Below are 14,644 nucleotides of genomic sequence, written 5' to 3'. Positions count from 1 at the left end.
TTTTCGAGACAGGGTTTCTCTGTAGCTTTTTGGAGCCTGTCCTGACACTAGCTCTTGTAGACCAGGCTGGCCTCAAACTCACAGAGACCCGCCTGCCTCTGCCTCCCGAGTGCTGGGATTAAAGGCGTGCGCCACCACCGCCCGGCTGCCCTTCATTTCTTGAACAGAAAATGTAGTCACTTTTATTACCAGGTCATTTGCTATTAAAACACTCTAGTACCAGCCGGGCGGTGGTGGCGCACGCCTTTAATCCCAGCACTCGGGAGGCAGAGGCAGGTGGATCTCTGTGAGTTCGAGGCCAGCCTGGTCTACAAGAGCTAGTTCCAGGACAGGAACCAAAAGCTACGGAGAAACCCTGTCTCGAAAAATCAAAAAAACAAACAAACAAAAAAACACTCTAGTACCAACTTCCTTATTTCTCCTTGCATATTGTTATGAAACGCCAGGTTTACAAAACAACAAACAAAAAACTAAACGAGAAAAGCAACTGTAGAGATGGCTAACTGGCTAAGGAAGTACAATGCTCTAGCATGGGGCTAGAGAGCAACTCCCAGCACCTTTAAAGGTGGCTCACAACTGTCTATAACTCAAGCTCTAAGGTTATCTAATACCTCTGACTTCTGAGGGCACTTGTACCTAAATGCATGTGTCACACACACACACACACACACACACACACACACACACACACACGATTTGATAGTTTCCTCTTCTGAAAATTCTAGGCTGTGTAAGAAACAGCTATCAAATCTATTTAAGTGATTATAATTCAAGTAAAAGATGAAAGGTAAGAAACAGAATGCTATCATTCATTTATGTTCGAAGGTAACTATAATGCAAGTAACTATGCATTATAAAAATCTTAGTAAGAACTTAGAATAAAACTTCAAGACCCTAAAAGCACCAGTTTATTTCTCCTAATAAAATGTTCTGCTTTTTAATTAAAAAGTATCCTTCAATACTATCCATTTACTCTTTTAAGAAAGAGTTCTTACTAAATTGCCAATTTTTTCTTAAAAGGAAAATTTATTTCCAATAATCAAGAACACATAAATATTAGTAGAGAAAGACTTCAAATCTTCCTATTTTTGTACACACAGAGAAAGCTTGTTTCCAGTCTAGGCTTTTGTGAAGGATGGGGGGGGGGATCACACCTTGTTAAAAGATAAAGATACTTTCACTGCACAGCATTGCTCTGCAAAAGGAAGATTTTCCTTTGGAGGTTGACTATCTACCTTGGGCTTAGGGGAAGTGTTTCTGGTATGAAATTCTGCACAGGAGCCTTAAGAATACCTAGCCGGACACTGTCTGTCCTGGGAGATCCCAAGACTGCTGCTAGTTCATGTTAGAGATGAAGATGTGGAAAGCAGGGTTCAAGCCAATGGTGGTAAAAACAGAACAGGCAGAAACAAGAAACTGTTGCCTGTAGGAACAATGAAGTTCATTCTACAAGCGAATAGAACTTAGGGTTTCTTGAGAACTAGTGTGGTGGTTCTAATAAAGCAATGGCTACTTGAATAGTCCTTCTATACTGGGAAGGTCATCCCCTTTGACTGAGAATGAAACCAGGAGAGACAAACACTGAACAGAGAGTAAGGGCAGTGATACATAACTAGCTAGCCTGATCAGCAGAATCAACCCTACCAAGAAATTCAGTGATATGTTGCAGGCTAGAGCATCTTACAACCAGAATTTAAGACTGCTTAAGTCCGGAAGATGAAAGCTTCTACAGAGGTCAAGAATGAAAAATAGTATAGCTTAGCAGCCACGAGATTCTTGTCTATTATAGAAATTATGATTATTATGGTACATAGCTTAAAAATTAAGATACTTTGGGTAGGCAAATTGACAAATCCACCTCACCCAGTCCAAGTCCCTCTTTTCATGTACAATGGGTTCTAAGGAAATGCTCCTAGATAGCCTTAGTGGCAGGTTATTGGCTGTAGGGGAGCCACAAATACAAAGTTAGGTTTAATTGTTAACCTGACACAGTCTGGAGTCATGTGAGAAATATGCCTTGATTAAAGAATTGCTTAAATCATATTGGTCAGTGGGCATGTCTGTGGGAGAGTATCTTGATTATTAATTGATGAAGGAAGGTCCAGCCTACTGAGGGTGGCACTATCCTTAGGCAAGTGATCTTGGATAGTTTAAGGAAGCTAGATGAACACTGACCACACAAGGAGACAGCAAGTAGTATTCTTCATGGTTCTTGCCTCTAAGTGCTTGCTTATTCCTGCCCTGAATAGTTCAATGATGAACTGTGACTTGGAAGTTTAAGCCAAATAAACCCTTCCTTACCCAAGTTGTTTCTGGTCAGAGCATTTTGTTACAGCAACAGGATATAAAGAAAAGTCAAACACAAGGGGCTTGCCAAAGAGTTTGAAACTCTAACCATGGGAATCAATCATGAATTTTTCAGAATTAGAAGAGCTCAAGAATCAGGAGAATCACAAACTTCAGCTGAAGCCCTCCCAGGAGATGCATGCTTATCACCTTTTCCAGGGCAACCTTTTTTTCCTTACGTGAACAGTGTGCATTTGGTCTCATATATATACAATAAAGATTTATATATTGTATAAGTGTGTATATATAACATGCAGTTATTTGGTGCATCATCAACTTCAAACCAAGTTAGAAGAGATAAAGATGTCCAGTACATATTACTAAAAAGAAAAAAATAGTAAGATACAACAGTTCTAAATATATATGCACCAAAGGTTGGTGCTCACCATTTTGTAAACAAATATTAATGGATATAAAATGTCACATAAGTCTTGGCATAATAATAGTGAATTATTTGACATATATGTAAGACATACAAACTAAAAATAAACAGAAACTTTACTTAAACTACACTTTTAGATGAAAGGTATATCCAATGCAGCATATAAGAGAAATGCGTCCCCTGCCTCTAGCATCTGTCAAAAGCCTAGAGTTCTCTAGGGTTACACAGGCACCATGAACCCTTCCCATCTCCAGTGCAAGGGCCATGTCATGCCTAGAAGATAGTGTTTATTGTCCTCCCCCATCACCCAACTCTTACATTCTTTCTGCCCTTTTTCCTTAATGTTCCTTGAGCCTTGGAAGAACTAATACAGTTATAGATACTACATAGTTGTGTAATCAACAGTATTGTAGGGCAACTCTATTACTAAACAACTTTCATTCCCTTGGGTTAAGATCTTTTCTCCCAAACCAACTACTGCTATTCTGGTAAAGTAACATATCAATAAAATGATTCCTAATGATATATTGCTGTACCCACAGATCAGTGTATCACTCAACCCTAATCAAGGAAGTTTCTTGCAGTAGATGGGAATTAATACTAGCAGACAATGTGCAGAGAGTGAGAGACTTTGGAGCATTCAGTTCTAAAGGGGATGTCTTCATCAAAGCACTCCTCAAGGCTCAGGGATCTATGTAGGGAAGAGAACAGAAAGATTTTAAGAGATAGAGGTGATAGATGACTTCAAGGGAACAGGGTCTCTAGACACAACAGAACTGATGCACATCTGAACTCACAGAAATTGTGTCAGCACACACAAGACCTGTACACGATCAAGCCAGATGGGGTCCCAGCAATGAGAGGGGAAGTAGACACAGGATCCCACACCTAACTAAGAAACTATTTGCAACTGATACCTGCTGCAATGAAAACCAGTTTTCTCCAATGTCACTGGGTATATCAACCATACTTCATGGCAAGCCCTATACCCAGGAGTAGTTGGTCAACACAAAATGAACGCCATTGTTTTTGTGGTGGGATTTTTGTTTCTTTTTATAATTTTTCGGTCTTATTGGTCTTTTGGTTGTTTGTTTTGGTTTTTGTTGTGTATGTGTATATGCATGTATTTATTTCAAAGAGAGAGAGTGCACACATATAATGTTGGGGGTGGTATTTGGGAGGAGTTGGAGGAGGGAAAACATTAAAATATATTGCATGAAAAATAATTTTAAGTAAAAAATGCAGAGTAGAAAAAAAAACCAATTTACTAGCTGAAAATAATGAGACAGAAAGACATCAAACAGTCCTGTCTGTGAATAATGGGAGAAAGAAAATATCTTCTCCAGATGACTGCTGTTAGAGCACAGGTCAGCAAATCGAGGAGAGAAAGGAAAGAGTTTTCCTCCCTGTAACTGCTGTTAAAGTGCAGATATGTCAGTTCATAAGGAAAAGTATAAGTTACCAAGACATTAAAACATGAACTCATTATGATTCAAAGGTAAAACCCCAAAGATAAAATTTAACAATGAAAATGCTTTGAAATAGATTAGAAAAGGTCATCCTTTTCTCATAGTACCTGAGTACCCAAGTGTTAGTGGCAGGAAGGTATCAGGTCCTAGCAGACAACTGTCAAAGGGAAAAAATGGATAATGTAATGATGGCCAGGCTCTGCACCTATACTATGGTATTTTAAGGAAACACATGGTTGGCTGCATTTGTTGAAAGTAAATGAATTAGAGTAAAGGGAGCCAGTTGATTAGTAAGAACCTGGAAAGTAAGTGACATAAATCTGAGAGCACCTAGTGGGGTTTTTAGTAACACAGGAGAGAATTAACCAGTATGAAGACTCATTTTTTTAAGGAAGAAAATGGGTGACAAGAAAATGGGTGATATAGAAAATATATTTGGGAGACAGCTTTAGAAGAAGCAAGAGTAATAATGTGGTAATTAAAGTCATCTGAGTAAAGAAAACTCGACTAACACCTATAGTTTAATCTAAGAATGGTCCCAAAACAAAAAGCAAGGTAGTTCTGATATACACAGGGATTATTTGATATTTTTCATGCTCTTTCAGTATTTTAAAGTGGTTTCAAGGCTATTATTTCATTGGGCATTCACATGATTTCCCATGCATAAGAGAGTAGGTGTCTTTATTTTTATGCTACTTTGTAGAAGAGAGATGTAAGTACACAGGTGCTCCCCTATTAAGTCACAGACATAATTAGTCCATATGGTGCTATACTCTCCAGAAGAGAGACGCTGGAGGGCTCTGCATGATTCAGATCAGAGTTTTATTCTTTTCTTCAATGTTATGGTGCCTTGTCTCTGACAAACGCTTCTTCCTGTTGCTCAGTTTCCATGCCTACACTACTCTGTTAGCTTTATTTTCTATTCACCTTTTCCCCATCGTCACTTGAAGGTATGTGAAAAAATTATAAAGTACACACTAAAAATTTAACCAGACATTAGTAGACATTAACTTCTCTGTGGCTGTGTGAGGTCTAAGATGAGTGGGTTAAACTATACCAACAGATGCTGATTTTATAAAAATGTTTTTTTATGCACTTAAAAAACTGACTCCTGTCTTTATAGCTACACTTGAGCGCACCAAGAGGGGCTTACAAGCACAAGCTGGTCTTCCAAATGTTTTTTATAAACTTCAAGAGTTCATAAACATTCGTTTACTGCTCAACACTCTTCTCCCTCCCTGTTCCTTAGTGGCAGCCTCTCTTCTCCCTTTTCTACATTACCCTGATTCAAGACAATGGGCAGTAAGTGCTAGAGACAGAGTTGACTGCCTCATGGCAAAAGAAGACACTTAGTAAAGAATGTTGAAATAAAGATAATTTAGTTAAGTGCTAAGAAACTAGAGCCACGTAAAAGCTAAGTTAAGTAAAATTAGGTAGCTGGAAGATACAAACAAATTTTTTAAAATGAGTGGTTTGAGAATAAAGAGGCAGGGCTGGAGAGCTGGCTCTGTGGCTAAGCAAACAAACTGCTCTTTCATAGGACCTGTTTGGTTCCCAGCGCCCACATCAGCTGCTTAAAACCCCCTGTAACTTCAGCTCTGGTAGACTGCTGCCCCACTTCTTCCAGTTTTTGTGGGTGCACGTGCATGCGCGCGCACACACACACACACACCAAACAAATAAATAAAATAAATACTAAAGAATGAAGAGGCAAAATTAAATAAAATTAGCTGATAAAGCATAAAAAATAAAACAAGTTCAAATACAGCTTGGCCTATAGCTATCTCAATGAACAAAAAATATATAAGCAAAACAAATGAAAATAATCATAACCTTCATTTTGAGACAAGATTTTGCTTTGTAGCTCACATTAAATTTGAAGTCAAGATTGTCTCACTCAAGCTTCCTGAATGGTGGGATCACAGGGCATGTGCTATCATGTCTTGCTCAAAATAATTTTTGAAGTAAAAATATACATATACCCTCATTTTATATGCAATTGTAGTTTTAACTCTTTAACAGAATGGACAGGATATCTTGCTATCCAAGCTGACAGTTAATGTCTAGGAACAATTAACACTAAGATTTGGCTTCTAAGAACAAAATTTTGGGTTATCATCAAATTAATCTCTCTCTATACACACACATACGTAAAATGGCTACTATGCCATATAAACAGTAAATAGTTCACTAAATGCTTAGGAAAAGAATAGTCTTGTTTTTATAATTCCTCCAGTGTTGGCTTCAACACAGACAACTCTCCATGATACCACGTATGGATTGATCTTCACTTTGTATAGCTGGTAAAGTCCTTCCTTAGGTTACTACCACCAAAGGATCCTTCCCTGCTTTCACTATAATCTGTCTTCATGTTCTTTGACTAATATGGGCTCAATAGGCATTCTACTTTCCTCTCATTGCATCTGTGGAGGGATAGCAGGGCAGTTAGTTATGGAGCAGGACAGTGCTACTGAAGTACCAGGGTACGAGGGCCAGATCAGTAGGCTGTGAGGAACAGGGTAACAGGCTTAAGGGGTTGGGAATATTCAGAAGAACAGGGAAATCCCAGGAATCTTTGTTTAGAACAGGATAAGCTGCAGGCCTGTGGCTGTGAGGTACTCATTGCTGGGATAGGTTTTTGTATTAGTTACTTTTTTATTGCTGTGATATAAAACACCATGGGCATGAAAACTCACAGGTAAAATTTATTTAGGCTTATGGTTCCAGAGGAATAAGGGTCCATGATGGTAGAGTGGATGCATGGTGGCTAGGGTAGGAAGTGGAGAATACATATTTTGAACCTCAAGCAAGAAGTAGAGAGAGTGAACTAGGAATGATGCAAGGGTTTATACTCTTGAGGCTCACCTCCAATGACATACTTCCTCCAACAAGATCACATCTCTAAACCTTCTAAATAGCTTCATCAATTGGAGACTAAGTATATTCAAATGCCCAAGACTATGGGGGACATCTTATTCAAACAACCATAGTTCTCTAGACATGGATCCCCTAGCCCCATAAGAGATAGTTTCTCCTTATCTGCCCATCTGAAGCATTCCAGGAAAATTAACTCTCTTATAAATTGTTCCTACTTAAGAAACAACCATTTGGCACTTATGCAGTGAACATCTGATAAAAAAATTCTGAGAGATTCTAATAAATTTAATTATGAAGACCAGTGTGTGTTTCTGTTTATTTAAAACCTTTTTGACTTGTTAGCTGAGCTAATCCAGATGACCCTCCTCCCCAAACCTATCCCTGCTTTGACTGTTAACTGAGCTAATCCAGATGACCCTCCTCCCCAAACCTATCTCTGCTTTGCACTCTCCTGTCCTTATCTACAGCCAGTGTGTGATGTGGGATTCACCTCTGTATGCTGTGAAGAAAGAAGCGGCTTTTGGCCAATAGCTTAACAGAATACAGCCAGGCTGGAAAAGATATAGAGAGAGAATAGGTGGAGTCAGTGAGACACCATGTAGCCACTAAAGGAGACAGACACCAGAACCTTGCTGGGTAAGCCACAGCCACATGGTGACACACAGATTAATAGAAATGGAATAATTTAAGAGATAAGGGCTACCTAGAAATATGAATAAGCTAATAGGCCAAGCAATGTTTTAATTAATACAGTTTCTGTGTGCTTAGTTTGGGTCTGGGCAGCCAGGAAATAAACAAGCAGCCTCTATGAACAGAATGGCATGCCAACATGGTTTGAAATGTTTGGGGCTGATGCCTGCCACCTACTTTGGGTCTGGATGCTTTTGTGCCCACTCAGAGTTGGGAGGTAAATAGCTGAGATCATGCCCGCAGCTCACTGCTCCCTGCCTGGGCAGGCAGCAGAATCAGGTCTGCTAGGAGTGCACAGGCAGGAGACCATGGCGGATTCCCATCGCCATACACAGAGATACTTCCAGGCCACGCAGTGCACTGCATAGCAGATTTAGCATTTACTCAGATAAAAAGGGCTTATGTGTTGCACACTTCTCAGAGTTAAGTGGTGAGTGTGGTTCCTACTTGATGGTCTCAGAGCTGGCAGTAATTGTACCTCTGCCATACTGAAAGATGGAAAGAGGTGGAGCCAGCACCCAGGGTTGCCGCAACCACACTGCTTACCATTTTAAAGCACTCCTGGTCAGAAATAATTACAGATATGCAATAAAGACAGATTCAGACAGAAACAAACCTCTGAATGAGTCACATTGTGTTTAAAAAAATGTACTTTAAGGCTTATGAGAGAGCGGGAAAAAGAGTATAGAAAAAAATAAAACAAAGTTTTTAAAGAGACAGAGTACAGACAGTCATAGATTAAAGGAGATAATAGTAATAAGTCACATCAAGATGAAAAATACACAGAGAATCTGGATTATATATATTATGTTTTCTTTGATTTTTTTTTTTTTGAGACAGGGTTTCTCTGTGGTTTTGGAGCCTGTCTTGGAACTAGCTCTTGTAGACCAGGCTGGTCTCGAACTCACAGAGATCCACCTGCCTCTGCCTCCCAAGTGCTGGGATTAAAGGCGAGCGCCACCACTGCCCGGCTCTTTGAATTTTTTGACAGTGAATGAACTAAGTACAGAGAGACATTTCATTGTACAGGCTGCTAAGCTAAACCAATATATATATATTTTAAAGGTATCTTGACTTCAAAATTTGAGTCTAAGGATATGTTGTTTTGGAAAAGAGGTTCTGCTTTTTTTTCCACAGAAGATGGAAACCTGTGGATTCCTTCCAGGCTAATGTGAAGTAGTTTGGAGAGAACTATGCCCAAATTCCCAAATATTGTTTACAAATGTTTATTTACATTTAAAGGGTATGCTATAGAGATGGATACTTTGCATTGGCATGAATCTTGGTTTATTGATACAAATTTAAGATCAATTATGTTATATATTTCTGCTCTTGATTAACATATTGTGTTTGTGCAACTCATTTAAAAATATAATGTATAATTAAGAAATATAGGTTAATAGAGAGTCATCTATAATAGTCAAGCTTAGTCATCTATAATAGTCAAGCTTGTAGTTATGTTAGGTTTTCTAGACGTACAGGGATATATTTCAGATAGATAGTCTTTAGATCTTTCAGAGACCTTCAGAATATGGCATTTAAAATGTTTTAAGAACTTAGGACTTTTCATAACAATGAGATACATCTGCTTCTACCAGCACCAATCTACTTCAAGAGGATGATGGGCATCAAAGAGGCTCCTTATGGAGTTTGCTAGCCATCTGGGCAAGAAACTGCTCTTGCCTGGACTGCTTGATGTTATGCTGCATGAACTGGACATGATGGACCCATAGAAAAGTGACTGATGAACTTGCCTAAAGGTGAGATGGTCCTTCTGGGTTCCTGCTTCATGAAAGAGTCTGCCAGACATTCTGCAGGACACAGAAGAAAGTGATTGACAAACTTCTAATATAGGTAGAACTGTCTTTGAAATTTCCTGCTTCATGGAAAAGCCTGCCAGATACTATGGGCCTGTGTGCTGAGGATTGGATGCCACATTACAGAAGAACTTTGGGTGACTGTCCAGGTAGCAAGATGTCTCTGTCAACTCTAAGAGTTTTGGAAGTTGCTTACAATGCACTTCTTGTTTACTTAGGTAATATTATATCCTTCTGGAGTCTTTGATGGAGTTGAAGAATAGACAGCTATAGTTATAGTTTTCCTTAGTTATAAGATAAAGTAGATATAAATATTGTAACTGTAATTCTTGCTTGATAACTGTTTTGTTATATGTAATTTTACTATGTTAAAGTTAAAACCTTCCTTTTTATTTAGACAGAAAAGGGGAGGTGATGTGAGATTCCTCTCTGTATGCTGTGAATACCATTGGTTAATAAAGAAGCAGCTTTCGGTCAATGGCTTAACAGAATATAGCCAGGTTGGAAAAGATATAGAGAGAGTAGGCAGAGTCAGTGAGATGCCATGTAGCTGCCAGAGGAGACAGATGCTGGAACTTTACCCGGGAAGCCATAGCCACATGGTGATACACAGATTAATAGAAATGGGTTAATTTACAATGTAAGAGTTATCTAGAAATATGCATAAGCTAATAGGCCAAGCAGTGTTATAGTTAATTTAGTTTCAGTGTGATTATTTTGGGTCTGGGTGGTCAGGAAACGAACAAGTAGCCTCTGCCAACAAGTGTACATCATTTCCCGGAATGTCTATAAAAATGCTTTTAGTTTTAATCTGGTAGACACTTTCTAACTGCTTCTAACCTGTCTTATGGTAGTTGCTGAACGTCGTCTCAGGACCTGGTTGTATTTTTTTATTTTTCTGGTTAGCATCTGTAATGCTTCAAAACCCTTTCTTTACAGATACCCTGGTCTCTAGAGTTTTGGTTTAACAAATTGCTTCCAAATGAATATTTCACTCATTCTTGCTAAATTTTATGTTTCATATTTAGATCTGTAGCTTTAGCCTATTCAGGGAATTTAGCATCTTCAGTCTATCATCTAACACAACAGCTATCTCTCAGGAAAGAAGGAAACCCAATGCCCTAGAAAGAGAACTTCTAATTTAGATGGCCATTTATCTGATGTTGCCTTATTTGGAGCATGCTCATCTAGATAATGTAAATAGAAACAACACCATGCTAGAAATGAGAGGAACTGTTTCCTCACATGAACTTGTTCTATGACTTCTGCTAAGTTCTTGTTGGACTACTTTCCTCATAGATAAAACAGTGTAAATAGGTAAGTTCTTATTTCTGCAATAGAAATTTTTATTAGAAACATCTCATCAAGTAATTTCTGACATGGGGAGAGGGTGAAGAAATAAGAAAAATTATTTTTCAGTTTTTTTAAAAAAAATCTCTCTAGTTGTGATCCATTTAACAGCAACACAGCTCAGTAAGGTCAGTTAGGGAAGTGGGTGGAACATGATTAGAATGTACACTTTTGCAAACAGGATGAGAAGAAGGTCTTTAAAGTAGATGCTGGATAAACTGGTAGGAGAAGAAATCCATCATGAAGGAGAGAGAGGACAGTATAATCTACCTACACTCGTGAGCAGGCAAGAGAACCTGGCTCATGTACCAAACAGGCATTAGACAATTTTAGAAAGTATCCCTGGTATCTGACTCTGGAGGCAATGAAATTCAAAGGGGAGAAGGCAGGGCTTTATCTCAAAGAATAAAAGTTTGCAAATTTAAAAAAATTATTCCTTCTACATGAAAGTATAAATGGATTTTCAGGCATTCCTTGATCTCCTTCTTGCTTCTATGTGCCTCTCAGGCCACTATAACCTTTAGCCTTTTAAAGTACAGCCTGGTAAAAGTGCTAAATCAAATTCTCAGGTTAGTTTAGTCTACAAAATGGGTTCAAGGTCAGTCAAGGTTAAAAAAATTCTATGAAGTAGGACCACAGATGTATTAGGATTAAGTAATTTTTCCTCATAAGAAGACCAAAACCAAAACCTGTCTTTAAAATCAGAGCAAAGAGGCAGGTAAGAGGGCACTGTTGGCACTGCTAGCAAAAGGGAATCATTCACTCAACAATTATATTACCTTTGCAATTTTTCCCATTTCATAAATATCTGCTTTCTGATCTTCAATATCCATGAAAGCAGTTTCAACTCTGCTTAGGATCTGTTCATAGTTACTGCAGGTGTCTGGGAGTCCATCAGGGAAGTAGAACTGTGGAATGTTTATGGACAACGGTGCAGTCACAGCATCATTCACACGAGGAGCAGGGGAGGCAGGCTGGGGACTACTTGGAAGGGCAGCTGCAGATGGAAGTGGTGATGCAGGCTTCTTTTCTGGTTTATTTTGAATCTGGAAGAAAAATGTGATTATAAGATACAAAATTCTAAGCAGTATATATTTTTCAAGAGTCGTCATTAGCAATAAAAAGTTGTATATAAATACAAGAATGTGCAAATAGACACGCTTTAGAGTATTCTAGAGGACAGTAAGCATGCTTCTAGGGAATGTTTTACATACTAAAAATTAACATATTGTTTGTCAATACTTGTTATTCTAGATTTATGGTTTAAAAATCCTACAGTTAATTTTTCCATCTATCAGTTACCAAGTATTTTAAGATAATCAAAGAGCAATATCAGCTAGAACAGTATCAGCTGATCAAGATCTTTAAGTGTATTCTTCTTGTTGTTGTTAGAACAACTAAGTAAAATAAACCCTTTTATCTTTGGGCTTTTAAAACCATTTCATAAAAACCAACTACTTATAGTACAGCTAAGTAAATACATGCAAAAAAGTTACTGGAATGCTTGGAAAAAGATTTTGCTTTTGTTTTTTGAGACAGGGTTTCACTGTGTAGCCCTTACTGTCCTGGAACTTATTCTGTAGACCAGACTGTTCTGGAGCTCAGAGATCTACCTGCCTCTCTGCCTCTCAAGTGCTGAAATTAAAGGTGTGTGCCACCCCTGCCACCAACCCTTAATTCCGCTACAAACTTTTTTTTTCCTTTCAGAAAAAAAATATATAGTGAATATTGTCACAGCACAAATAACACTCTGAAGGCTGGTTTGGCCACCCATAATCATTAAAAGTGGCTGACCCCCAACAATATGTACAAAAAATAGAGAGCATATGTCAAAAATATAAATTTTCCCTTTGAAATATCTTTAAGAAAAAAAAAAAACAAGGCCTTGGAAGTTTTGGTTCTTTTTTGTTCCTCCTCTGTTGTAAATTCATGCTGTGGTTTTGGTGGGAAGGTAAAAAGTACATGTCATCTGTAGGTGGCACTGCCCAATAGGCAGGAGAGCCTGTTCTACTCAAAGGTGACCACATTTTAACCGACAGGTAGCCTTAAGCTTAGCTTTCCCTTTCTGCTGTCTAGTCATCCTCAATGACTTTCTGCTTCTTGGTGTCAACATCATTATCCCCTTTATCTTCAGCTACCTGCTTGCTCATAGGAGCCTCAGTTTCCTCATCTTTATTTCCATCCTCTGCCTTGCCATCACCTTCTTCCTCTTCTTCATCTATACTTTCCTCACTAGCATTCCCATTGGCAGGTGCACCTCTTCCATTCACTGCTTCCTCCACAACTTCCTTCATTTCCTTCAAGTCTTTGTCTGTGGACTCAGAGCTGGTGTCCACGGACACATATGACATGGTGGGGCACGGCGGTGATACAACATAGTGGGAAAGGCTTTGGTGGGAAGCTGTGGTAGCTGCCAGCTAAGTCCAGCAGGCAGAGAAGGTGGCTTCAGTGAGCACAGAGCAGACCCAGGGACAGTACAAAGATGGCTTTTTGGAACAGTCAGTGCGGTCAAGGTGTATTCTTAATCTGCTGGAACTTTACTAGTTAGGCTCTTTTAGAAAACTGTTCTTGGGCCAGCTGGTGGTGGCTTTTAATCCTAGCACCCAGAAGGCAGAGGCAGGCAGATCTCTGTGAGTTCGAGGCCAGCCTGGTCTACAAGAGCTAGTTTTAGGAGAGGCTCCAAAGCTACAGAGAGAAAAAAAAAACTGTTCTTGGTCTTTGTGTGAATTTCCAGCCCTCCACCAAATGGAAGAAATGATAATTTCTTTAAAAATATACATCTAATATCTGCATTGGTGGTATAGTGGTGACCATACTGCCTTCTAAAATGTATAGAATTGGGGCTGGGTATATAGAGTTCTTGACTATCTCCCATACACGAAGCACTGGATTCAATACCCAGTACTTTATAAAACCAGGTGTGGTGGTACAAGCTTGTCGTTCTGGCACTTAGAAGCAGCTAAAGGCCATCGTCTGCTCTAGAGCAATGTGGAGGCCAGCCTGGGCTTCAAGAGACTCTTTCTTAAAAAAGAAAATAAACATATTGAAATGTATCTGGGATATGGGATATTTTAAATGCCTTTTCTAGTTTGACTTTACCAAAGTAGAATTACTGACAGTATTTGACAAGCACTTCAGAAAACTCCTGGCTGATTTGTTTGCCACTGACCCTGATATAATGGGCTATTTTCCCTAAGATAAAAATTTAACTCATTTGGTATCCTCTAATAGGCGAGAACCATGGTTGATAGTTTCATCATTACCAGTCTTTATTGTTAATTAAATGTTAATTTATAGTTTATATCTTTCCTTTTCCCCAAAAGTACCTGTTGTAGTGTGCTCCATGGGACATTAGAAGGGAAAGGGAAAAGAGGCGTGGTAAGGCATCAGAGAACTTGGTACTCAGGATAGAGGAAAAGGTCAAGGGAGGTGTACCATCATTCAGATAGGAGGGTTTGTTTTTTTGGCTTTTGGGTTTTTTGTTTTTTCCTTCTTTCAATTTTTTTTTTTGAGATAGGGTTTCAATGTAGACTAAGCTGGGCTTGAACTCTTAACTATATAAACTACAAAGTCAAGGTTGACCTTGTTCTCAATATTCTCCTGCCCCCATCACTCAAGTGTTGGGATTACAGCAGTATGCTATCATGTGCAGTTTTTTTTTTAAAGATTTATTTTTAATGTGTATGAGTATTTGCCTGAATGTATTTCTGTGC

The 14,644-nt window shown here is 38.7% G+C and overlaps 2 protein-coding genes across 7 annotated transcripts in view; both read right to left on the bottom strand.

The window, feature by feature from the left end:
* Positions 1–14,644, bottom strand: part of Ppp2r3a (protein phosphatase 2 regulatory subunit B''alpha) — a 153,214-nt gene that overhangs the window by 78,650 nt on the left and 59,920 nt on the right. For all 6 annotated transcript variants that reach the window (XM_041677106.1, XM_041677109.1, XM_041677107.1 and 3 more), the window contains one exon: positions 11,711–11,977. In XM_041677106.1, coding sequence (XP_041533040.1) covers positions 11,711–11,977 — 267 coding nt within the window. The remainder of the gene's footprint in view (positions 1–11,710; positions 11,978–14,644) is intronic.
* On the bottom strand, positions 13,004–13,282 carry LOC121464276 (prothymosin alpha-like). The gene has a single exon (XM_041677113.1). It carries the CDS (start codon positions 13,280–13,282, stop codon positions 13,004–13,006), a length of 279 nt encoding a protein of 92 aa, XP_041533047.1.

Source organism: Microtus oregoni, unplaced genomic scaffold (genome assembly GCF_018167655.1).
Source record: "Microtus oregoni isolate MIOR12 unplaced genomic scaffold, Mior012 000028F_ref0000031, whole genome shotgun sequence".
NCBI lineage: Eukaryota > Metazoa > Chordata > Mammalia > Rodentia > Cricetidae > Microtus > Microtus oregoni.
The sequence above is the reverse complement of the archived record's forward strand: the minus strand, read 5'-3'. Positions and strand labels throughout refer to the sequence as shown.